Genomic DNA, 25,854 nt, shown 5'->3' with positions numbered 1-25,854 from the left:
TAGTGTTTTTTCTTTTTTCTTTCTTTTATAATGTCACCTAATGAAGGCTGTTAGAGGCTGAAACTAGTAGTGTTTTTATATTAAAACCTTGTTACTGAAATCTCAGTTCTAGTCATTCAATTCCTCATAAAAATATGTATGTTAACCGAGTTAACATACATATTTTTGTATGTATGTTATTCTTTCATATATATATATATATATATATATATATATATATATATATATGAAAATTCTTTCATATATATGTATGAAAGATCATTCTTTCATACACACACACACACATATATATATATATACATATATATATATATATATATAGAGAGAGAGAGAGAGAGAGAGAGAGAGAGAGAAAGTATTTTACCTTGGGTATAATAAATGTTAAAGATGCCAAGCTATTTTAAACCTGGTTTTACTCCATTTCCCAAGTAAGCAAACAGACAAACAAGTCAAGTTTGTGCCTGCACGTATTGGAAGTCTAGCTGACCCTCAAAGTAGTGCAAGTCAAGGCAACTCATGGTAAAAGGTAGAATAAGCTCTGATCGCTATTCTTAATATTTACCCTTAATGCACAGCCCATCTCCTTGAGGAGATGTATGATGCTATGTATTAAAGGCAAGGGGCCACCACCCAGACCGGTTTCGACCTTTATTGAGGTCTCATCAGTGGGAGCCAGGTTAGAAATACCAAGATTTTAGTAATACAGAGCTTATAAGTATTTTACCAGAACAAGTTACCATAAGGTGTTTTAACCTTATTAAATAAAAATCTCTGGATGAGATATAAGGTTAAAACACCTTATGTGTTTTAACTTGTTCTGGTAAAATACTTATAAGCTCTGTATTACTAAAATCTTGGTATTTCTAACCTGGCTCCCACTGATAAGACCTCAATAAAGGTCGAAACCAGTCTGGGTAGGTACCCTTTCTTTCTCAGTTTACAGAAAATCCACCCACACAGGGAGATACATACATACAAACTTTTCCACCATCCCACTCCCCTTCTCAACAATATGGGATCATCGAAACTCTTGTCAACAGAGCCTCCAACCTCTTCCACCAAAGCTCCCCTTACAAGAGAACTTGCCATTATTTGCCAAACTTTCCTATTCAATTGTTACAAAGCCAAAAAGAGCTACAAATTCCCTTCTCAGCATAAATACTTTGTATTTATTAGCAGTGTTGGATGAAAGATATACGTGGGTGATCTGAAAAGTTCTCGGCCTAACAATGAAAAAACGAATTTCTAATTTCAAAATTATTTTTATTTTTGAACATAATTTCCCTTAAGACTAATACATTTATTGCAGCGATGCTCCAGCGCCATTATCCGTCCCTGTAGTGGTTCTCAGTAAGATCTGCAAAATACCCCTCTACAGTTGCAATCACCTCTTCATTCGAAGAAAAACACTGACCAGCGAGGAAGAGTTTTAGTTTTGGGAAGAGATAGAAGTCAGAGGGAGCCAAATCTGGGTGAATAGGATGCATGTTCCACCAATTCATAGTACAGATCCCTTAATTTTCCCATTGCAAAAATACCTTTGTGGGTATCTGCATTGTCCTGATGAAAGATGATTTTTTTCCTTCTGCAAACTATGTTTTTTCTCACAAATTTTTTCATCTAGTCTGGTTAAAAAATCAGAATAATATTTCCCCAGTTATTGTTTTACCCTTTTCAAGATAATTAAAAAAATTGCCTTTAGCATCCCAAAACATCTTTCCTGCTGATGGAACCAACTTTGCCTTCTTTGGCGCTGAATAACCAGCTTCTGTTCACTGTCTTGACTGCTGTTTGGATTCTGGTGTGTGTGTAATGATGAATCCGTGTCTCATTCATAGTAATAAATCAACACACAAAATCAGTTTTATTCTTAACTATGATTGGCAGTGGTAGCAGACATCCTGCCATTCAGATACTAAATGTAGATCCTATGGATGTGATTGAAACATTGTCAAAAAACATGTATATGAAGAGACTGGGTTTTATTCTAATTATCAGGTGGCCAACAAAAGCAGAAAAGCTGATTCATGTGAGCATACCATTACAAATTATTGATTAAAGAAGTTGAAAGTTTATTTTTCACTTGGTTAGAGTATAATAAATTTAGTTTAATCCTTTATCCAAGTGTGAGCAAACAAAGTTTGCACCTGAAAGTATCTTCAGGACTGGGGTAAGGTGGTACAACACCAGAACACTCCTTGCAAAGGTGGAGCAAGCTACCAACACTCCTATCTCAGTATCTCCCATAATGCAAAACACATCTCCTTGCGGATATGTCTAATGTTATGCATTAAGGGAAGGGCCACAACCCACACTAGTTTCGACCTTTATTAAGGTCTCTTCAGTGGGAGCCAGGCCCAAGTGGAGATACCAGGCAGAAGCATTAGCAGGTCATCTCTACCTATAGGAGTTGCCAAATGGTGTGCCACCCTTTTTTAATAAATTACTCTGGATTTAGAGAAAAATATTGAAAGTTTATTTTTCACTTGGTTAGAGTATAATAAATTTAGTTTAATCCTTTATCCAAGTGTGAGCAAACAAAGTTTGCGCCTGAAAGTATCTTCAGGACTGGGGTAAAGTGGTACAACACCACTTGGGCCTGGCTCCCACTGAAGAGACCTCAATAAAGGTCGAAACTAGTCTGGGTTGTGGCCCTTCCCTTAATGCATAACATTAGACATATCCGCAAGGAGATGTGTTTTACATTATGGGAGATACTGAGATAGGAGTGTTGGTATCTTGCTCCACCTTTGCAAGGAGTGTCCTGGTGTTGTACCACCTTACCCCAGTCCTGAAGATACTTTCAGGCGCAAACTGTTTGCTCACACTTGGATAAAGGATTAAACTAAATTTATTATACTCTAACCAAGTGAAAAATAAACTTTCAACATCTTTCTCTAAATCCAGAGTAATTTATTAAAAAAGGGTGGCACACCATTTGGCAACTCCTATAGGTAGAGATGACCTGCTAATGCTTCTGCCTGGTATCTCCACTTGGGCCTGGCTCCCGCTGAAGAGACCTCAATAAAGGTCGAAACTAGTCTGGGTTGTGGCCCTTCCCTTAATGCATAACATTAGACATATCCGCAAGGAGATGTGTTTTGCATTATGGGAGATACTGAGATAGGAGTGTTGGTAGCTTGCTCCACCTTTGCAAGGAGTGCCCTGGTGTTGTACCACCTTACCCCAGTCCTGAAGTTACTTTCAGGCACAAACTTTGTTTGCTCACACTTGGATAAAGGATTAAACTAAATTTATTAAATTATTGATTAGTATCCACTCTGAATGCAAATTAATGTGAAAATATATTTATTACCATTAGATGATATTTGTATGTTAAGATAAAAACAGCAATAAACAGTAAAATTAAACATTCAAAGTGTTACTGATAGAAGCATAAAAAATAAAAGCAACTATTACCTGATTCACTGCCATACACCCTTCTATGCAATCCTACAAAATCTGTAAACATCACTTTGGCAACATAGTCATCATCAGAAGTTTCAGCATCAAGATACATCTGAAAATATAGATGTTATGCATGTAACATGGATTAAATTATCCTTAATCAATGATGGACTCCAACCAAACTACAACCTCATTTAAATGTAATGTAGTAACAATTTCAGACGCACTTATTACATTGTATTCACTGAATATTTTAAGATTTCTAAATTAGCAGTCATTTATCATGAAAATTCAATATACAGCTGATTCATAGCACTCATTAGGAATAGTTCATTATAGTGCTTAGCTGGCTAGAGTGATATTTTTTAGCATAGCATTGCACCTATGGAATTTTGGCTATACCTTTTTGGTAGTTTGATAGATTTTGGTGTTTGCTATAGTGAGTCAACTATATAATATAGCACAACTAGGGAAAACATTAATGAATTTAGTTTTGATTATCTTATAGTTTGTGATAAAGACGAATATAATTCAGAAATTTTCTATATGCACTGCAGTTTATCACAAACTTCCTATGGAATTATCACTTTTCATGATGGCAATATAATCATTCAAGTTTGATTTGAGAAGTAAAAATGCTCTACAAACCTGCAGGGAATCAATAGCTTGGAAGGCAAAACTATATGCTTCCAGATATTAATGTAGTACTGATAACACCTACCCAGCAACAAGCAGGATCCATTCTGAATGATTTCACACTTAGCCTTTCCCATAATGCAGTTTTTTTAAAAAATATGGTATTACAGTCACTGTTGTATATCACCTAATTCCCACCCTTTAACAAGAATGCTTAAATTTTTAGGATATGGCTGACTTCAGTCTAATTAACAAGTTGTTTAGTCTATGTTAAATGAAACCTCTACCTTAGGCATTCCTGTACGAGAGTACACATTTGCAGTTATTTTGCACTTCAGCAATGATAAATTAGACCAAAGGCATAATACAGTCTTTTCTGCTAAAACTGACTTCCAAATCAAAATTCCTGTTTGAGTTTTAATGAAGAACTGTCAAATATATATCTTTACTTAACATTTTGACCATCCAAAATTAGTTTAAATAAACAGGTAACTATTAGAAAGGAAAAACTTATGAAAGTTATTAAGTACACAATTATGAATGCAACATAAATGGCTTCTACACACACACTATTCTTAGACCCTTTTAACTATGATAATTATTTCATCTCATTGCACTTAAGCTGTAGAGAAATAAATTTTACAATTAGCAATTTCACACAGGAAAGTCTGCTGCAGGACAGGTTACAAGAAAGTTAAAAATAAAGCTGCATAGAATTGTGGGGAGAGGAGGGGTGGGGGGGAAATCATCCATGGGTAAAGTAAATATGAGTTGTTTGAACAGTCCCATATATATATATATAAGTTAAAGATACCAAGCAATTTTATTATTATTACGGGCGACTCCAGGGAGTCCTTAGACTCAACGAGGGAGGCCCTAAACATCATGTCCACACAACTATATGACATTCTCACAGTATCTATCATACCTTGCCTTGAGCTCACTCACCATCATAACACCCACAACAGACTCTGGCAGCTTATTCCACTCATTTACCACTCTAAAAGTAAAGAACCCAGCTCTAACACCCCTGCTAACCACACTCTTGCCCAGCTTCCATAGGTGTCCCCTAGTTCTCCCACCACCAGTCCTGATCTCAAAAATATCCTCTGAATTAATCTTATAGAAACCCTTTAACAATTTGAATGTCTCAATCATATCTCCCCTTTTCCGCCTATCAACTAATTTCTGCAACCCACAAATCTTCAACCTGTTCTCATATGGTTCATTCCATAGACCCACTATCGTCTTAGTCACTCGCCTCTGGATCCTCTCCACCTCCTCCCCATCAAGAAGGAACCTAGGTGACCAAATCTGGGCACAGTAGTCGAGATGAGGTCTTATCAAGGCTCGGTACAGAGGTACAATAACTTGCTTGTCTCTGCTCGTCAAGGTATTTTTCAACAACCAAGTGAGTTGATGAGCAAATTTAGCTACTTTTGCAATGTGCCCCCCAAACTTCATCTCCCTATCCAACAACACTCCCAAGTCCCTGGCCTCATCAATCTACTGGAGTACAGTTCCACCAATGTGGTATACTGCTGCTAATCTTTTCACCCCAAAATGCATAACCTTACATTTTGTCACATTAAATTGACATCCATTCTCCTTAGCCCAGAACTCCAATCTATCCAAGTCATCCTGCAAGATTTTGACATCTTCTGCATTCACTATTGCCCTACCTAACTTTGCATCATCAGCGAACAAATGAACTGTTCCTCTTAGATCCTTCCCTATATCGTTAATGAACAAATTAAACAGCAGTGGTCCAAGAACAGAACCCTGCGGCACACCACTAGTCACAGGCCATCTTTTGTACTCTACTCCTGAATAAACTACTCTCTGATATCTCTCCATCAACCACCCAATTATCCATCTCACCAACCCTATATCCATTCCCGTATGTTGTAGTTTACGGATTAGAATTCCATGTGGTATCCTGTCAAACGCCTTTGCCCGGTCCAGCAGTATCACTGTAAACCCATTACCCTTATCCAGTTCAGCCGTCACCTTGTTATAAAACTTGAGCAAGTTACTGAGGCATGATCTACCCTTCACAAAGCCATGCTGTCCCCCGTACAGTATCTCATTTTCATCAATCCATTCCTGTATTTTTCCCTTGACTACTTTCTCCAAGACCTTGACAACGACCCCTGATATGCTGATCGGTCAGTAATTTGCAACTGTAGTCTTGGATCCTCCTTTATGCAGTGAAACTATTTTCCCCTCTTTCCACACCTTCAGGACTAAACCAGACCCGAGACTCAGATTAAACAACATGGTCAGGGGCACTGATAATTCCTTAGCCGCTTCACGCAAGACCCGTGCAGGTATACCATCCAATCCCACAGATATTCACTTAAGGTTCTGTAATAGACTATTCACCTCCACTTCATTCATCACAATTCCTGTATAAACTAATGGTTCCTTCATTTTTTCAATGTCACCACCTGGATGATATACTTTTGCAAAGTGCTCGCTCACCACTATATCGATTGATTTAGTGACCTCCTTATCATCGTCATTCCTTAAAATCATTTAGCCATGTACAGTTTTTTTCTTGCTTGCAGCATATTGAAAGAACTGTTTGGGATTCTCTTTAGCTTGCTTAGCTAGTTTCCTTTCATAATCCACTTTTGCTTTTTTTTACCACACTTGTTACCCTTCTGGCCTGCACTTTATAACGTTCGTGTGCCTGCAGGTCACACCTTTCTTTAAATTCTCTCCACAGTTGTTTCTTTTTTTTTGCAGCTCAAGCTTAATGGTGTTATTCATCCATTTAACCCCTACTTGTTTTACTATTCAGACCCTAGGTATACAATCAGCCATAACCTCCTGTAAATGCTCCTTGACCACTTCCCATGCTCTATCGACATCCAGCCCTTGCAGTTGTACATGCCATGGCACTGATCCAAGCAATCGCCTAAGCTTGTCATACTTGCCAGCATGGTAATTCCACATATACCCTGTCTTAATCGAAAATTCCACACCTTTAGCCACCTCCCAGGTCAAAACCTTATGATCACTCTCACCAATAGGTGGCAACATGGTCATATTCATTACAGTCAAATTCTGATATGCTATTACCAGGTCAAGCATTCTCACACCCTTAGTATTTTCAATTACATGCTGTCTCAGATAGTTATCCCTTAATAATTGAATAAAATCCATTTCCTTCCTCACGTGTCCTCTCCTCCTTCCAATCAATGTTACCATAGTTGAAATCCCCCATAACAATTACCCTTCTTCTACTCATTTCATCAATTTGTTTATGCATACTATCTCCACCATCTATTCCATCACCTGGTCTATAGCAGCACCCAACTGTATATTTTATTCTGCCAGTCTCAATCTCACACCAAATAGCCTCAAATGAGCTCTTTTCGCTATCCTGCGATACAACTTCAATTCGCCTTGGCTGCAGTTCATCAGCTATCGTCAATAATACCCCTCCCCCCATTTTATTCTCTCTGTCCCTCCTAAACACACTATAACCTACACATTCTATCCCACTAACTATATCATCTTCTGTCAGCCATGTTTCACTAATGCCAATAACCTGTGGCCAGGAAGAGCCAATCAAGGCCAAAAATTCTTCCTTCTTGTTCCTAATACTCCTGGCATTAGTATACATGAAATGCAGTGATCCCTTTGTCCCACCCCTATCTTGATGCATTATTCTAAATATCCCATTCCTATTTTTTGTCCTTAGTACAGGCTCAGATACATTATATACATTCTTACACTCAACTGTCTCACTGATGTCTGCATATCATCCCCCCCTCCTTGGTAGTTCTAGTTTCCCTGGTTCTGCACATCCATTTTCACTTCATTCAGCAACACTTTTTCCAGTCTCCACACACCAAATCCATTCAAATGCAGGCTATCCATCTTGTATAAATCCTTTTGTCCATCAAACTCATTCCACACATCCACGAATTAGACACCACACCATCTGCATAACCTGCACATAATGTCATTTGCAATTATGGCCCTCCTTCTAAACTCCTCTCTGTCATACCGTGGCAAAAGACTCACCATTCTAACTCTGTCACTCTTTTCTTTCGCTACCTTTAACAATACTTTCAAGTCCTCTCTCATAAAAAATTTATCTCCTTTCAATTCATTCGTACCTGCCACAACTATCAATTCTTTCACCCTCTGTTTTTGATCTCTTATACTCTCACTTACATAAGGCAAAACTATCTGCTTCCAGATATTAATGTAGTACTAGTAACACCTACCCAGCAACAAGCAGGATCCATTCTGAATGCACTCACACTTAGCCTTTCCCATAATGCATTTTTAAAAATATGGTAGTACAGTCATGTTGTATATCACCTAATTCCCACCCTTTAACAAGAATGCTTACATTTTTAGAATATGGCTGACTTGACCAGTCTAATTAACAAGTTGTTTAGTCTATGTTAAATGAAACCTCTACCTTAGGCATTCCTGTACAAGAGTAAACATTTGCAGTTATTTTGCACTTTAGCAATGATAAATTAGACTGTTTGAGTTTTAATGAAGAACTGTCAAATATATATCTTTACTTAACATTTTGACCATCCAAAATTAGTTTAAATAAAGAGGTAACTATTAGAAAGGAAAAACTTATGAAAGTTATTGAGCACACAATTATGAATGCAACATAAATGGCTTGTACACACACACTATTCTTAGACCCTTTTAACTATGATAATTATCTCATCTCATTGCACTTAAGCTGTAGAGAAATAAATTTTACAATTAGCAATTTCACAGAGGAAAATCTGCTGCAGGACGGGGTACAAGAAAGTTAAAAATAAAGCTGCACAGAATTGTGGGGAGAGGAGTGGGGGGGGGGGAATCATCCATGGGTAAAGTAAATGAGTTGTCTGAACAGTCCCATATATATATGTATGTTCAAGATACCAAGCTATTTTAAACCTGGTTTTAATCCATTTCCCAAGTAAGCATACAGACAAGTACGTGCAGGTCACCCAGACTTGCACTACTTGCAGATGCAAACTTGACTTACTTGTCTCTTTACTTACTTCATTAAAACCAGGTTTAAAATAGCTTGGTATCTTTAACGTATATTATACCCAAGGTAAAAAACTTTCTACATCTATCTCTCATCCTGAGATTTTTTATTTAATAAGGTCAAAGCACCTTATGGTAACTTGTTTTGGTAAAATACTTATAAGCTCTGTATTACTTAAACCTTGGTATTTCTAAGCCTGGCTCCCACTGAAGAGACCTCAGTAAAGGTTGAAACCAATGTGGGTAGTGGCTCCTTGCCTTTAATGCATAGCATCATATACATCTCCTCAAGGAGATGTGCTTTGCATTAAGGGTAAATATTAAGAATAGTGATCAGAGCTTATTCCACCTTTACCATGAGTTGCCTAAGATTTGCACTACTTGCAGGTGCAAACTTGACTTACTTGTCTGTTTGCTTACTTGGGAAATGGATTAAAACCAGGTTTAAAATAGCTTGGTATCTTTAACGTATATTATACCCAAGGTAAAAAACTTTCCACACACACACACACACACAAGGTAAAACCTATAATGCATTAGTAGTAACAGTGGGTAGATAAGCTGCTTATCTAATGTAAGTTCCTTATGTTTGAAGTCTGTTCAAGCTCAAGAAATGAAAAGCAGAATGCTTGACAAACATTTTAGGATACTTTGTATAATTCTAGTTAGTAATGCATGCAAATTTTCTTAGTAATTGAAAGATGAAAATGTAAATGTAAGTAAAGATTATTTGATGGGCTTGAACTGGATCACATACAGATGGGTTACTAATAATTCACAAAAATACATATGCTCATGTTTTTAAACAGTTTCAAAAGAGAGCAAAAGGATTACAGATATCAGTTCGTTTGAATTTCTTTAAAACTTATAACAAAATCATAAAATAGACATTTTTGTATAACAGAGCATAGCAAGTTAATCAAAGTGTCACGTGGAGTATCTGATGACTTTCATTCAGATACACATTTTATGCTTTAATAAATTAGTTGATTCATGTATTAAGCAGTCTTATAATAAAAATAAAAAAAAATTGCAAAGAGATTAGATATAACTAAATGTATTAATCCCCTCCTCCATGCATTACCTGTCTATAGTAATGTAATGCAGTATTTATTTTAATGTCACAAATTTTAATTTATCATTGTAATTAAATTCACTTGTCTTCATCTCCATAAAGAGAATATAAAAAATTATATTAATAATTTTATAAATTGTAGCTATTAAAACAGTCTGTAATTTTAGTTTATGTTATCAGGTATTGCTGAACTTTGATATTTCATAAAAATGATGGAGAGAATACATGAAGTTGACAGTTTAAGTTCAAGAACTGAAATGGATTTCGACCAGCATATAAAGAAATTATTATTATTTTACATAAATACATTTAAGTAAAACTATTTTTTGTACCTGAAAATTCATTTTACCCATTGTCTTATTTTCTTTTCTTGACTACTTGTATAATAAACTATAACAATTTTTATGAATGTTAGTCAAGTGAGTTTTAATTTTTCATCCTACTAGTTTGACCGATTTTTGCTATCGGCATCTTCAGGGATACAATTAGTAAGCGATATGAAGGTAACAGACTAGGTTTTAACTGACAGTTCTAATTCATACAAAATTAGCATTGTGCAAGACAATGCGCGTGTCTTGGGAACATGATTTATTTGTTACGAGACATAATGTAATTGGCGTGAAAGTTCATTTCTTTGATGTTTAGTGATCTAATTAAAGTTTTCCAAATTTCCAGTAGGATTAGACCTTGATTCTTATTTAGGTTTCCTGATTCCTGGCAACCATAGTAGCCTCCTTGAAGGTTCTGGAATGGTGGCTCTCTTCTATATAGGGCATATGACTCTTATCCCACTCAATAAGATTGGTTGGTAAAGGCGAAGTGGGAAGAAAGGCCCGAAATATCTTGTCTGTTGTTTCTAACATAGCCTATGTGCTTCTTCTGTCTCGTTTCAAAGCTTCTAGAGGTCTGACCAATGTAAGTAACACCACAGGAGCAAGCTATATTATATACTCCAGAGTACTTGTAGAAAGGATGAGGGTCTTTCGGTAATCTTAAAAATTTCTGAATAGTATTGACCGGCTTGAATGCTACTCTAATATTGTGTGGTTTTAGAAGGATAGCCAATTTTTTGGAAATGCTGCTGACAAATGGAATAGTTATAGTACTGATGTATTGGGTGTCATCACGTTTTCTTTGTGGTATATCCGAAAAGAGAATCTTGTTGCAGAGTCTTTTAGGATAACTATTTAAGGATACCTCTCTGGATATCGTAGTTAATTCTTTTTGTAAGTCATCCTGGTCTGTGGTGTACTGTATAGCTCTTTTCTTAAGCATATGGATAATGCTAAGTTTCTAGGATATATGATGTGACAAGTTGAAATGGTGGTAACGTCCAGTATTCGTAAATTTTCTATACACAGACAGGTTGATACTGTTATTGGTTTGTTTCTTTATTAGGATGTCTAGGAATGGAAGTTTTTCATCTTTTTCAATTTCTAATGTGAATTTGATGGTATGGTGGAAACTATTGATTTGGTTGAGATAATCCATTAGTTCTTTCGTATTATTCCAAATGATAAAGATGTCATCTATATATCTGTACCAAGTTTTCGGTTTTGGGGTAAATTGAGATATGATTTTATCCTCTAGATCTTCCATGAATAAGTCAGCACAAGAAGGAGAGAGGGGCTACCCATGGCTAATCCAGTAAGTTGTTTGTAGACTGTTTTTTGCCAAATGAAATTTCGAAGTTAAACAATGATTGAACAAAGTAGTGATGTTTCTTGGGAACAAGTTGTCTAAGATGTTGATGACTTCCACAACTGGAATGTTTGTAAAGAAAGATGTGACGTCAAGGCTTGCTAGTATATCATCTTCAGAGATAGGGATGTTTTTTAATTTTTCAATAAAATGTTGCGAGTTTTTGATATAAATATCAGAGTTGTGAATGTGCTGTTGTAAAATCTTGGTTAGATATTTAAACAGTTGGTAAGTTGGAGAATAGATTCCATCAACTATTGGACGTAATGGTATACCCTCTTTATGTATTTCAGGAATGCCATACAATCTTGGAGTCAACAGGTACATGGATTTTAGCTTTCTTATTAAGTCTATAGGCCAGTTAGTCATTCCACGTAATAATTCATTGGTGTCGTTATGGTTTTTTTGCATAGGAACATAGGTACTGAGAACATCATAGACAGACATGTCTGATAATAGATTTTTAATTTTCTCTTCATAATCTTTTGTATTTAACATAACAGTATTATTGCCTTTGTCAGCTTTAAGTATGATGATGTCTTTATTATTCTTTAATTTGAGTAGCGTTCTTCTTTCCATTTGGTTAGAATTGGTGTTAGGAGATCTTGACGGAGCGGAGAATGCTGCTTTTTTAATCGTAAGTCATTAGCTATTGGCTGTGGTAGCAATGAGATGGCTTTTTCTAAGTTGCAGATGAACTCTATTTTAGGAATAGCAGTAGGTTTAAGGCAAAATTGAATCCTTTTTTGAGAATTGAGATTTCAGGTTTTGTTAAAATGTGTTTAGATAGGTTTATTATCACTTAGTTATCTGGTAGAGACAGTTTAGAGTTAATGTAATTATCATATAGCAAGTTGAATTTATCAATTTGCTTTTTTTTGCTGTAACTGAAGGTTTGGGCATAACTGTTGCTAATCATATTATCTAAAAGTTGCCAGGTATCTACGTCAAGGTTATTAGAGATATCTGTGAAAAAATCATAGCATTGAGAGTCTATTTGGCTGAGCAAGGCTCTCGTATGGCTAATTCTTTCTCTAGAAGCTTCGGAACAAGACAAAAGGAGCACTAGGTTATATTAGAAACAACAGACAAGATATTTCAGGCCTTTCTTCCCACTTTGCCTCTACCAACCATCTTATTGAGTGGGATAAGAGTCATATGCCCTATATAGAAGAGAGCTACCATTCCAGAACCTTCAAGGAGGCTGCTATGGTCGCCAGGAAACAGGAAACCTAAATAAGAATCAAGAACTAATCCTACCAGAAATTTGGAAAACTTCAATTAGATCACTAAACATCAAAGAAATGAACTTTCACGCCAATTACATTATGTCTCGTAACAAATAAATCATGTTCCCGAGACACACATTGTCTCGCACAATACTAATTTTGTATGAATTAGAACTGTCAGTTAAAACCTAGTCTGTTACCGTCATATCGCTTACCAATTGTATCCCTGAAGATGCAGATAGCAAAAATTGGTGAAACTAGTAGGACGAAAAATTAAAACTCACTTGACTAACATTCATAAAAAGTGTTATAGTTTATCATTTTACCCATTGTTTTGTCATATCCATAGAAGGAGAGTGCTATTAAGTTTAACAAGCAGTTTGAAGTGAATATGTGCACATGCAGACATTCAAGAAACAGCATAATTAACAACAGCTGATGAAGTTTTGTTTTCACTGTTATGGAGATGAATCGGAGTTTTCTTGCAAATGATGCAAGAATCAGAAGATAAAAAAAAAAATCTAGAAAAGGCCTCTAACCTTGGTTAACAGGGAAGAACAGCTTAGAAAAAGTGAATTCCTTCAGTAAATTTGATCTATTGTTGTTTTCTTCATCAAAATTCTATCAAAAGTTGTATATTTCTTTCAATACTTCAGACGAGAAAACTATATTCAGACAGAAAAAGGAACTGATTTCATTAGTATGAAAATATGGTTTAGCAAACTGTAAAGCTGACAGAGTTTATTCTAAGTATTTTCTTCTCAAGGATAATTTTCTGAAGCAGGGCAATTTGTCTGATAACATGTTTATACTGAAGTCTGAAGTAGACAAGAATATTTCTTTTCCAGTTTAAGGAAAGACTTATTTCAGAATGTAATTTGAATCAGAGTGAAATGGTTCTCATTTTGGAACTAACTATTAAATGTACTAGAAAGCCAAAGTGGTTAGTCCTAAGAAGGATTAGCCAAGAATTCTGTTTGTTTTGTTGTTAGGAAACTGTTTCATTTCTGAAATTAGATATAAATCTAATTGATATAATTTATAATCAAATCAGATATAAATCTAATCTGAAATAGAGAGAAAAGTGCATCTTTTAAATCTTTTTAAAGGAATTTTATGCAAATAATTATACTTATATCTTATTTATATTAAATAATGGGGTTGCTTAAGGGTCAAAGCCAAATAACCTACACATTGCCTTTAAGAAATGCAGAGAATTGATTGACTACTAAATGTCAAATCCTCAACCTTCATGTGATGCGCCCAGTTGGTAAGAATATACTAGGTACTGAATGCATCAGGATGAGCTGGCAATTTGGGATTTAGTCAATCAAATTATACTATATTGGCTAAAACCACAAATGCATATGACAGTACCACATAATGAGATTTCATGCCAGCCAAGGCATCACCTAGTTAAACAAGGTTCCCGCTATCTTCATCAGGGAACAGGGCAAACAGTAAAGTCAGCTACTGAAGCAAACTCCAACTCAACATCTAGAAGATAGGAACCGTCAATATAGGAAGCAGTAATGGAAAGGAAATTAAACTTGCATAAGAATGTAAAAGTATCGCATGGATATAATTGGCATTACTGAGACAAAGACAGGCGAAATCTTACTAAATAAGATGTTATATTCAGGCAATAATGATCAAGGAAAGGAAGGAGTAGCAATATTATTCAACATCAAAGAAGAAAAGAAACTTCTTGATTGTAAAGGAGTTTCAAGTAGAGTTGTGGGCAAACTTACAAAATGAGGAAATGGACAATATTCCCGCAGAAGGTTCTTCTAAGGAAGAAGGAATATTGAGTTATGTGAGCAGGCAAATAGCAAAAAAAATTGAAAAAGTGGTTCTTGTTGGAGATCTAAAACAGCAGAGTAGAAAATAAATCCAGACATATAAGAATGTTTTCGGAAAATTTGGAGAAAAGGGAAAAGCTAATAATAAAATGATAATGATAAGTATTTGCTGGATTTCTACTCAGTACGTAGATTGGTGATTACTAACCATGACGTACGTTCATGTTCACAGAGAGAGAAGATGTAAGAAATAAGAAAAAACCTCATTGACTATGTCACTGTTGATAGTGATATCTTATTGCTGGTTGAGAATACAAGAGTACAGAGGATTTGAAACTGGAAGTCAAATAACTGGAAGTGCTAAGTAAGACACAAATGGGTAACGCACTGAAAAGAACAGCTGATAAAAAGTTTTAAAAGAATTAAAGTTGAGCAACCTTTACAGGTAAACTGTAGACAACTATACACACATTATTAAAGAAAACTGAGCGTTTTTTGATTCAGCTAGGGAGGTATATTATTATGATTATTATTTCGTGAAACCTCCAAGTAGTCCAAAGACTCACTGAGGGAGGGCACCTACTCTACAACTCTCCATCTCCATCATTTACACCAACACCATCTACTGCTCACCACCACCACCACTAATATTTTTTGTCTGTAAATGGCATGTGAATATAGTGAAGTTGTCTGCAAGGAGAGAAAAATAAGAACACCATGGTGGACACAAGAAGTTAAAGAAACAGTCCTGGAAAAGAAGAGGGCATAACAAAAGTTCCTAGCAAATAAGTTGGCAGATGCCCCAAAAGAATACAGAAGAAAATGCAAGAGCTAAGCTGTGTGTAAAAGTAGCTAAACAAAAGTCATGGGAAGACTCTGGTAAGAATATAGAAGATAAATATCAGGAAGGTGGCAAAATGTTCTGGAGGCTACTGAAAAAGCTTTCAAATTGAAAAGAGTGCTGCAAAAGAAATCAAAGCTAAGTAGTATGAAAACTGAAGATATCCTAGATGCCTGGAGTAATTATTTAGATTGTTAAATGCAGTGACAAAAACAGCAGTAAAAATTTAAGAGGAATGCAAACAGAAGTACACATAAATATATGATGTAAAAAAAAAAAAGCCATCAAAAACTGAAATGTGGAAAGGCAGCCAGTGTGTAGATGATATTCTACCAGAAATGCTTAAGTATGTATAAAGGTTTTGCAGTGGCTACAATGCATAATTCAGAGTGCCTGGTCAGAAGGGTGTATTCCAGATGATTGGAATAGAGCTCTCATAGTTCCCATTTTAAAAAAGGGAATAAAGTTGAATGAGAATTAGAGGAATTTCTCTTTCATATTTAAGAATTTAGGGACACAAAACTCACGTACTCCGCTCTGGATATTTCGTATGGCAAAACAATTTTTACCTTCAAAAAGAGGGTACGGCTATGGGCTCACCCCTTTCCCCCTAATAGCTAACTTTTATATGGAAGACTTTGAGCAACAAGCTCTAGAGTCAGCATGCCTAAAGCCCAAAATTTGTCTCAGATACGTCGACGATATTTTCGCCATTTGGCCCTATGGCCGCGAAGCACTAAATACATTCCTTAGCCACCTGAACAAACATATCTAATTCACCACTGAAATAGAAAAAACAACTCTCTTCCATTCCTAGATGCACTCGTCACACGTCTTCCCTCAGGCTGTCTCTCCTTCTCAGTCTACTGCAAACCTACACACAGGCCAGTACATACACAAAAATTCTTATCACCATCCAACACAAAAACTAGGTGTCATAAGCACCCTTAAACAAAGAGCTCAAACTATTTGTTCAAATGAACAAGCTCTAAACCAGGAATACAAGATCATCAACCATACATTTACAAAAAATGGATACAGTAAAAAAAACTATTCACAAGATCCTCCACAGAGATACTAGTAAAAACAAAAAAGATTTCAAGAATGCTATTGCAATACCTTATGTTAGAGGCATTTCCGAAAAAATAGACAGAACACTACACAAATACAACATCAAAACTACCTTTAAACTCCCGACAAAATTAAGACACCTACTCAGTTCTTCCAAAGATCCCCTTCCACACCTAGCCCACCCAGGGGTATACAAAATACAATGCACATGTAATCTACCATACATAGGGGAAACCATCCCAATTAGGAAGGACAAACACAAACTACACATTAAATATCTCCATTTTGGAAAAACCGGTCTTTCTGACCAAGCACTCCAAACATACCACAGAATTGATTAGAAAAATACCAAGTCCCTACACTGTACCAAAACCTGGTTCGAGAAGAAATTTAAAGAAGCATGTGAAATGCTCAAACATAATCCAAATCTGAACAAAAATGATGGCCTAACCATTCCAAGAATGTGGAGGACCCATTTGCAACCTTTATAGCAACCAGAACAAGCCAAAGAAAAATCCCACTGCAAGAAGACTTGGTGAAGTGTTCCCCCCCCCTTAACATTCAATAGCAACTTGAACTGTACAAGTCCTGAAGAAAATCATAGTATAGCAATCTGAACTGTACAAATCCAGAAGAATCTTAGTACATGAGGACTTCAGCAGAGTTTATTGTAGTTTTTTATTTATTTTATTTATTAATTATTTAAATTTTTTTTATTTATTTTTTCAATTTTTATTTTATTTTATTGAATTATCGCTAGAGGCAAGGCTAAGTAAAGAGTGAAAGAGCATGTAGCTTGGTTCATTATACACATGTATCCTTCTGATGATGACCTCAATACAGGGGTCGAAACGTCAAGTTTTATTTTATTAATAATTAGTAAAATAATCATTTCAACAAGTGTGTTTTGTGTCCCTAAATTCGTAAATATGAATGCTGATCACCATGTAACCTTAAAAGAAAGAAAGGAATTTCTCTATTAATTGTTCCAGGTAAAATTTGTGCAAGTATATTTGAAAAGAGGTTGAAAAAGATTGTAGCAGAATAAGCTGGGTTCAGGCCAAATAGAAGTTGTCAAGATCAGATTTTCACTTTATGACAAATTGAGAAATCATAAGAATATGACAAGGACTGTACTTAAATTTTGTAAATCTGGAAAATGGCACATGACAAGGTGCCAGAGAAAAGATTTTCAAAAAACAATACAATTATATGGGGTAAATGGTACATTATACAGAGCAATGCATAGTCTATGTAACTTGTCAGTTAGCAGTTAGAATCGAAAGAAATATACAGGAAGATGATTTGATGTAAAATCAGGTGTAAGACAAGGACACACATTATCTCTACTCTTATTCATCATCTATATGGAAGCCCAATATTAGAATTAGAGATAAACTTAGCTCTTTGCTTTATGTATATGATGTACTCCTAAACATATCTAGTGCAAGTCTTCAGGATTCACTTATTAAATCGAACAACTATAACAAATTTGCCATGAAAATCAGCAATAAAAAGGCCAAATCTATGAAAATAGGCAAGAACACAGAAAACTTCAGCTACATTCTCAATGCAAAACCTATAGAACATGTAAAAACGTAAAATATTCCAGCTTTTTGGGCACAGGTTTTGTGAAGATGGCAAATTAAATTTGAAAATAGTCAACAGAATAAGCAAAGCTGGTATGGTAAGCAGCCAGTTAAATAAATTAATATAGAATAATTGAGAAATTATCCAAAATACCAAACTTATGGATCTGAGAGATGGGTTAGAAATAAAGCACTTGATGAAACACTAGAGAACGCAGATATGCAAGTTCTGAAAAAAATTAGGGGAGTGAACAGATGGCATTGATCACAGAATCATTAAAAATGAAGATATTAGAAAGGAACGTACATTTTTAGCATTCAAGAATGTGTGAGATGAGGAGAGCTAATCTAAAGTGGTATGGTCACTTAAATATAATATAATAAGTGAGGAAAGGTTAGCAAAACAGGCATTGATGCAAAGATGGCAAGAAAGAGAACAGAGGAAAGCCAAGGTCTAGGTGAATTGATTCAGTGATTGATGGCAATAAATTTAGATACTAGAAAGAAACAAAAATACTTGTGTGTGTGTGTGTGTGTGTGTGTGTTGGGATGAGAAAAATGCACACAAAGAAAAGTGTTATATATCATATTTATTTGACAGTCATTCCATAAAATAAGATTTAGTATTTTTAGATTATACATTTGCCACTAAAAAACAAATATTCTCTTGGTAGGAGAAAGGAGTCATTCAGAAGTGAAGTTATACCTAGAGTAGAATCAGTGTTTTTGAAGATGAGCTTTAACATGATATGTTTACATCATAAAAAAACCATGTGTATTTTAAATGTTAACCCACAAAGCAAGAAATAAAAAACTAAGTTTCTCATATTTATAGGAGATTCAACAAAGATTTGTGGGGGGGGGGGGGGGGGGGGGGAAATAGCATTTAAAGGCAGTGGTTTTTTTAAAACTGATTGCAAGATTTGTTGCAACTAAGGCATCATCCTTTAAATCAAATATCAACAAATCTAATCCAGATTTACAATCCCAAGAAAATATCACTGATATACGTCTCTGAAAGTGCAGACAAAGGATAGTCCTAAAGCTCTTATTTAGTAGCAATCTAAAACCAAAAACTGAGCAACCACTCAATAAAAAGGAAGACTACAGGATGAGGGCCTGCCAAGACAGCCTACTATCAGCTTTTACATCAACTACAGAATATATAGGCCTCTCCAGAAAGGTTCCACATAACATTAACATTCTGGCATTTATTTCACATTTTCTACCATTATCTTTTCTTTCCTCTCTTAACAAATTCTGTACATTTTTTTAGACTAATCAATGTTTTTTTTTTTTTCTGATCACACAGTCTATTAATTTTCATTTAATTCTTGATATGGATGATTATGTCTTTGATAGTTCTCCTACACACACACATACACACGACTATCACTTAACTAATGCACAAGATCAGTCTCTCCCATTGTTCTATATATACCATCCTAATTTATTTACTGAGTCAGAAGTTAGTGTCAATGTCTCTGATCTATTCTAGATGGCACTATGCACTTTAAAAACTTTTTAAACCAATGGGAATTAAATATTTAAAAGCATGTCTGCAAAATGGCAACTAGCAGACGTGTTTTATGAAATATAGAACAACAGTGATCCTATTCCCATATTTCAATTTTGGAATCTGTTTCTAAATATTGTCCTAAATTTGTGTAGTTTATTATCACAGAGTCTGTAACATAGTTGATGTACATGTGTTTTATCCATGCTCAATTCAACACTGGATTTCTGGAGTTTGCTATCTTTATTTGAAGGTATGAAGGTCAGCAATAAAAAGACAAAGACAATGAAAATAGGCAGAATCATTGAAAATGTCAACTGTGTTGTGAATGGAGAACCTGTGGAACAAGTAAAACATTTCAGCTACTTAGGCACAATTTTTACTGAAGATGGTAAACTAAATATAGAAATAGACAACAGAATCAGCAAAGCTGGTATCGTGGGAAGTCAATTGAATAAATTCATATGGAATATGAAAGAAATTAGTCGGAACACTAAATTAGCTATATACAAGACTGTGTTCAAACCAATTTTAACTTGTGGATCTGAGAGCTGGGTCAGAAGTAAAACACTTGACCAAAGACTAGAGACTGCAGATATGAGAGTCCTGAGAAAGATTAGAGGCGTGAACAGATGGCATCAATGGCAATATCATATTAAAAATGAGGATATTAGGAAAGAACTTGACATTGTCAGCATCCAGGAATGCGTTATCAGAGCTAATCTCAGATGGTATGGTCACTTAAATAGAATGGGAGAGGAAAGATTAGCAAAACAAGTGTTCTCTGCCAGGTTGGCAGGAAAACGACCCATAGGAAGACCAAGATATAGGTGGATTGATACGGTACAAAGTGCCTTAGACGATAGAAATATAAGATCTGATAATGTTGGAGTCTTGACAAGTAACAGACTGATTTGGAGGAAAATTGTAGATAGGAAGTTAGTAATGATGTAATTTTTTCATGTAGTACTGTCATATCCTGTACACCCCTTGAGGGTACATGGCAGGAATTTGATGATGATGATGATGATGATGATGATAGAACAACAGTGATCCTATTCCCATATTTCAATTTTGGAATCTGTTTCTAAATATTGTCCTAAATTTGTGTAGTTTATTATCACAGAGTCTGTAACATAGTTGATGTACATGTGTTTTATCCATGCTCAATTCAACACTGGATTTCTGCAGTTTGCTATCTTTATTTCTGTTATTTCACTAAGATTTAGGTCTCTGTTCAAATGATGCCATACAAAAGTAAATACGGCATATTACTTATATATGCATATATTTTTTAAGTGGTACCTGATCTCTGCTGTTCCACCCATGTCAGTATTTTAAGATTCCAATAAACTAATGGTATCTAACATTTCTCCTACAAATAATGACAGGTGTATTTTTATAACCAATGAATTGCACAAAGATATGATACTCACATGCATTTTCAATTAGTCAAGTTGTAATCTGAGGATGGTAAGAAGCATTTTTGGAATTCAGCTATTTCAGTACATTTAGAATTTGAAGTAAACAGCTTATATTTTACTTGTAAGCTATTTTTTAAGAAATTAAAGTGGTTTGTGTGTGTTTTCCCCTTCCCTCCTGTACACTGTTCATAACCAATACAAGTTCCTGAATCTTCAGTTTTTTTTTGCTTTTTTCCCTTCCCACATCTCTTAAAACAGTTTCATTATCATATAAAATTCTGATATTGATATTCCTCAATCCTCCAATTTTTTTTTTCTCCAATCACCCCTCCTTGTGGTTATGAATGCAAGTGAACACAAGCAATTCAACACATTTTTGCTGCTCTAGTTTATTTGATTATGCTTGCCATAGAATAATTTTAATGTTCCAAACTAGCAGCAGTTGTAAAACTTTTGATTGTGTTTGAAAAATTACATGGCTCCCACAAAAGGTTTACGTGTGGACCTATAGTACATTCATACCATAGGCGAGTTAAAATTTTTTTTTTTTTTTAAACTTGGTCCAGAAACCCTGGTCTAGAGACCAAATATGGAACTTTTTTCAAGATAAGCAAGGCAGTTGTCTCACACTAGTTTGGCCACCCATGGTCTAGACAGTAGCAACTATAAACAAAATATGCCTCTGCAACTTGAGGACATAAGCATCAATTTGTCCAGACAGCACAGCTTAAAAGTAACTAATTAGAGTATTAACTTGGAATGGGTTAATGGATTATCAAAGTGGAGACACTGGAAAAATTATTACACAAAGTAAGTGACAAAAATGGTTTAGCATAATTCACTTTTATAGTACAATCAAGAAATTGACATAAATTGAAAATTCTGAAAGCAAAAAAAAATGTGCATGCAGTTACTACACATGTAAAAGAGTGAAGGGAGAGACATAGTAATATTTAAAAAAAAAAAAAATTTTTTTTACTTTAAATTCATGTTCTGTTTCTTCGGCATCTATTCTATATAAAAAAAAAACTTCTATTAACTTATGTTTCTATCATAGTCCTCTTTTATATCCCCCCCCCCAGTTCTAGAATCTTAGACCTGCAGTCCGAGATTCTAGACAATTCCATTTTTATAGAAAGGTTCAGTGAAGGCGTTCCTCCATCAATGTGGTAATGCTCCCACCCACAAAATGAGGTCTGCACAGGAATGGTTTGATGCAATGAGTGATGAACTTCACTAGCCTGCACAGAGCCCTGATTTCAACCCCATGGAATGAATTGGAATGCTGATTGCCAACCCTACCTAATCACCAGACAGTGACCAACCTCACTAATGGTCTTCTGAAAAAAATTAAAGGGAATTACTGCAGCAACAGATCTAGAAATCTTATGGAAAGCCTTCCCAGAAGATTGAAGGCTGTTATAGAAGCCACGTTAATGCCTTCCATATTAGGGTGAACTGGGATGATTAGGCATCACTATCTGATAAAACAAAAAATATAAAAAATTATTCTAAATAGTCCTCTAAATCAATGTCAGTCTCAACGTATTAACACTTATCATTCAATTTTATTTTTTTATTGTCTGCTTAAAGCAAAAAAGTCCCCGACAAAGGATAAACAAACTCATGGATATTCTTATTTGAATATGTGTGAAAACTTAGTGCAAGTGGGTTTACAAAAATCAATGTGGAGTAATGAAGTTTTAAAAAAAATTTCATTTTTTATCAATTGCATCATAAATGTTTTATAAAAAAAAAAATTAAATTTGATAAAAAAACATCAATTTATTTTCTTATAATAAAGGAAATAAACACTATTACTGTTTGGATAACAAATTTAATAAAGACAATGCCTGTCGTTTAGCATTATACAATGTTATACCTGCTGTCTTGAGACCAATATACATGAGAAATGAACCATTTTACGATACGAGACCCAGGGCTTGTCATAAACAGTCACTTCGCATTTTCTGTTGTTCTAAAAATTATAAAAAAGAAAAATTATGCTCAAAAAAAGAAAGATTACAAATCTATTCACATAATTATAGAATAGTAATATAAATTTTGAAACCAAAAGATACATTTATGCTCCTGGAAAGGAAGATGTAATAATTTAGTTTTTTTGTTTTATTAAAAAGGACATTTAACACTTACATATAAAAAAAAGCATGTACTTTAAAAACAAATATTAAAATAAATTAAAACAATGAAATAAAAAGTAACAATGACACAGCAAAGAATCCTAAGCTGAACAAATTCTTATGTGATAAGAATATACAAGGCCTTTAATCAAATTAAATCCAATCCACAGCAAACAACCAATTAATGTAGTGGGATAAATATAAAAGATACCATAAATCAGTGGTTCCCAAACTGTGAGGCAAAACCCTGGGGGGGGGGGCATGTGAATAGCTTGAAAGGGGGCATGGCATACTTTACTACAGATAAAAATTAAAACTGCCCTAAATCAGTTTTAAAAATAACAACAAATAAAAATTAAAAATACAGAAAGAAAAACTTTTGATGATACGGGTTTTAATTATTATGAATTTCAAAATAACTAATAATTATTTTCTTCACTCGCACTTATAAAATATGTGTGCCAGAGGCAGTGTTGATAGTTCGGAAGAGGCCACATCCTCTTCCAGGCAGCACTATACACGTGCAGTTGAAAGTAGTGACTTAATGACATCTCATTGGCACTTGTTGGGCCGGAAGGGGGGGGGGCAGTTTTACTGGATTAAAAACCCATTCAAAAATGCACCTGGGCCATCATCTCTGAACGTAAATGAGCAAGAACAACTCGATCTCACTAGTGTTACTTCACTGAAAAGTAAATTTAAGGAATTGTCTTTGTCAGAGTTCTGGATACATATTGGCAAAGAATTCCTAACTTTGAGCCAAAAAGCACTGAAGATCCTTATTCCTTTCGAAATAACTTATTTATGCAAGAAAGGCTTTTCTGCTTTGACAGCTATGAAGTCAAAGTATCGTTCAATACTAAATATTAGTAAAGAACTTAGAGTGGCCATTTCTGATATTACACCACATTTTGATAAACTTTGTTCTCAAAAACAGGCCCATCCATCACGTTAGACTTTGACATTTAAATGTTATTATTTTTACAGAGAAAAATTAAATACTTGTTAGTTAAATAGTTTCATTTCAATACATACATATTTTGTTAATTGCAAGTGTTAAAACTAATTTTTATTGTAGGCCTAATATTGTGATACTTTAATTATTTTGTGTCAAAAACTGCTAAATAGTGTGTAGTAAACAAAATAAACTGAATAAAACGTCAAACTTAGTATGACTTCTATTTTGATAAATAAAACCGGGGGGGATGAGAGTGTTTTCTCTTTTGTCAGGTGGGGCTCAGAGGTAAAAAAGTTTGAGAACTACTGCCATAAATAATAAAAAACAAAACAAAAAAACATCTGAGTTAAGAAAGATATGCTTTCTTGGCTTAGTGCAAATCACTTATGGTGAAGAACTATGAAAAACTGAAAACACAGAAAAGAAAAATTAATGCACATAAGCATTAGAATTTCTGTGATAAAATACGACTATTTTAGTAAGAATGAACGTGCTGTATGCTATAAAAAACTTTGGTCTCCTCAGGACTAAAGGGGCATTAGATGGGATGGAAAGAACTATACATCAGAATAATTATGAAACGAGTCATAAAAAAAGTCATAAAATGAGTGCATTTTGCACTGAGTGAAAATGTAAACAAGTGGAATAGTTTTCCATTTCTTCTAGATTGCAAGATAAAATGATAAACTAAATAAAAATATAAAATGATTAATAGATAAAGCAAAAAGATCTTATAAGATGTTATGAATATGGAATGTCTTAAACAGTTAAGTTTTAGGAAAGCTGTCCAAAATCAGTGCTCGCTAATGTGCGAAAAAAAATTGTCTATTTATATTACACCTAAACTTATGCAATTTTTTTTTACACAAATTCGGAGTTACGTGAATTGGGATATCAAAAAAAATTTTTTTTATGCGATTTTTATTCACTTTTACATGACCACCCTAAAATCTAAGTTAGGAAAAAATCCGTAATTCAAGAAAATTCTGGAGAATTTTGCAAAACTGCATTCTCGTTTCGATTAAGAAAATTCTAAATTCTTACAAATTTTATTTATTGGGAATTCCCCGAATTACGTAACTGACTGCGCATAAAAAAGCAGTTCATAGCAGTTTGAATTTGGTGTTTGAGTAGACAACACAGTTACCACATCTTATCGCATTTGCATTTTTTTAATTGAAATCAAAATAAAAATCACGTTATAAAATTAATAATTTTGCCAAGAAATAATAAATGGTAAGCTATATGTAATTTTCAAACTTTCATTTCATTAACCGAAGATTTTAATCCAGTCCTCACATGATGTTATCGGTAACCAAAAAAAAAAAAAAAAGAAAGCCGTTTCCTTGGATATAAAAATTCAAATTTTAGATCGTCTTCAAACTGGGGAAGGTGCAACGGCTGTGGGTAAGCATTTTGGAGTCTGTGAATCAACTGT

General features: G+C 34.6%; 1 protein-coding gene across 1 annotated transcript in view; it reads right to left on the bottom strand.

The window, feature by feature from the left end:
• The window catches only part of LOC150101689 (cathepsin L-like), a 118,618-nt gene that overhangs the window by 85,003 nt on the left and 7,761 nt on the right, over nucleotides 1-25,854 (bottom strand). The window contains exons 3-4 of the mRNA XM_090400126.1: nucleotides 23,200-23,295; nucleotides 3,421-3,520 (exon numbers count right to left, since the gene is read on the bottom strand). Coding sequence (XP_090256252.1) covers nucleotides 3,421-3,520; nucleotides 23,200-23,295 — 196 coding nt within the window. The remainder of the gene's footprint in view (nucleotides 1-3,420; nucleotides 3,521-23,199; nucleotides 23,296-25,854) is intronic.

This window comes from Typopeltis vanoorti, chromosome 11 (genome assembly GCF_054136105.1).
Source record: "Typopeltis vanoorti isolate ZY-2024b chromosome 11, IOZ_Tvanoo_1.0, whole genome shotgun sequence".
Lineage (NCBI taxonomy): Eukaryota > Metazoa > Arthropoda > Arachnida > Uropygi > Thelyphonidae > Typopeltis > Typopeltis vanoorti.
Note: the sequence above shows the minus strand (reverse complement) of the source record. Positions and strands in the feature narration are given on the sequence as shown.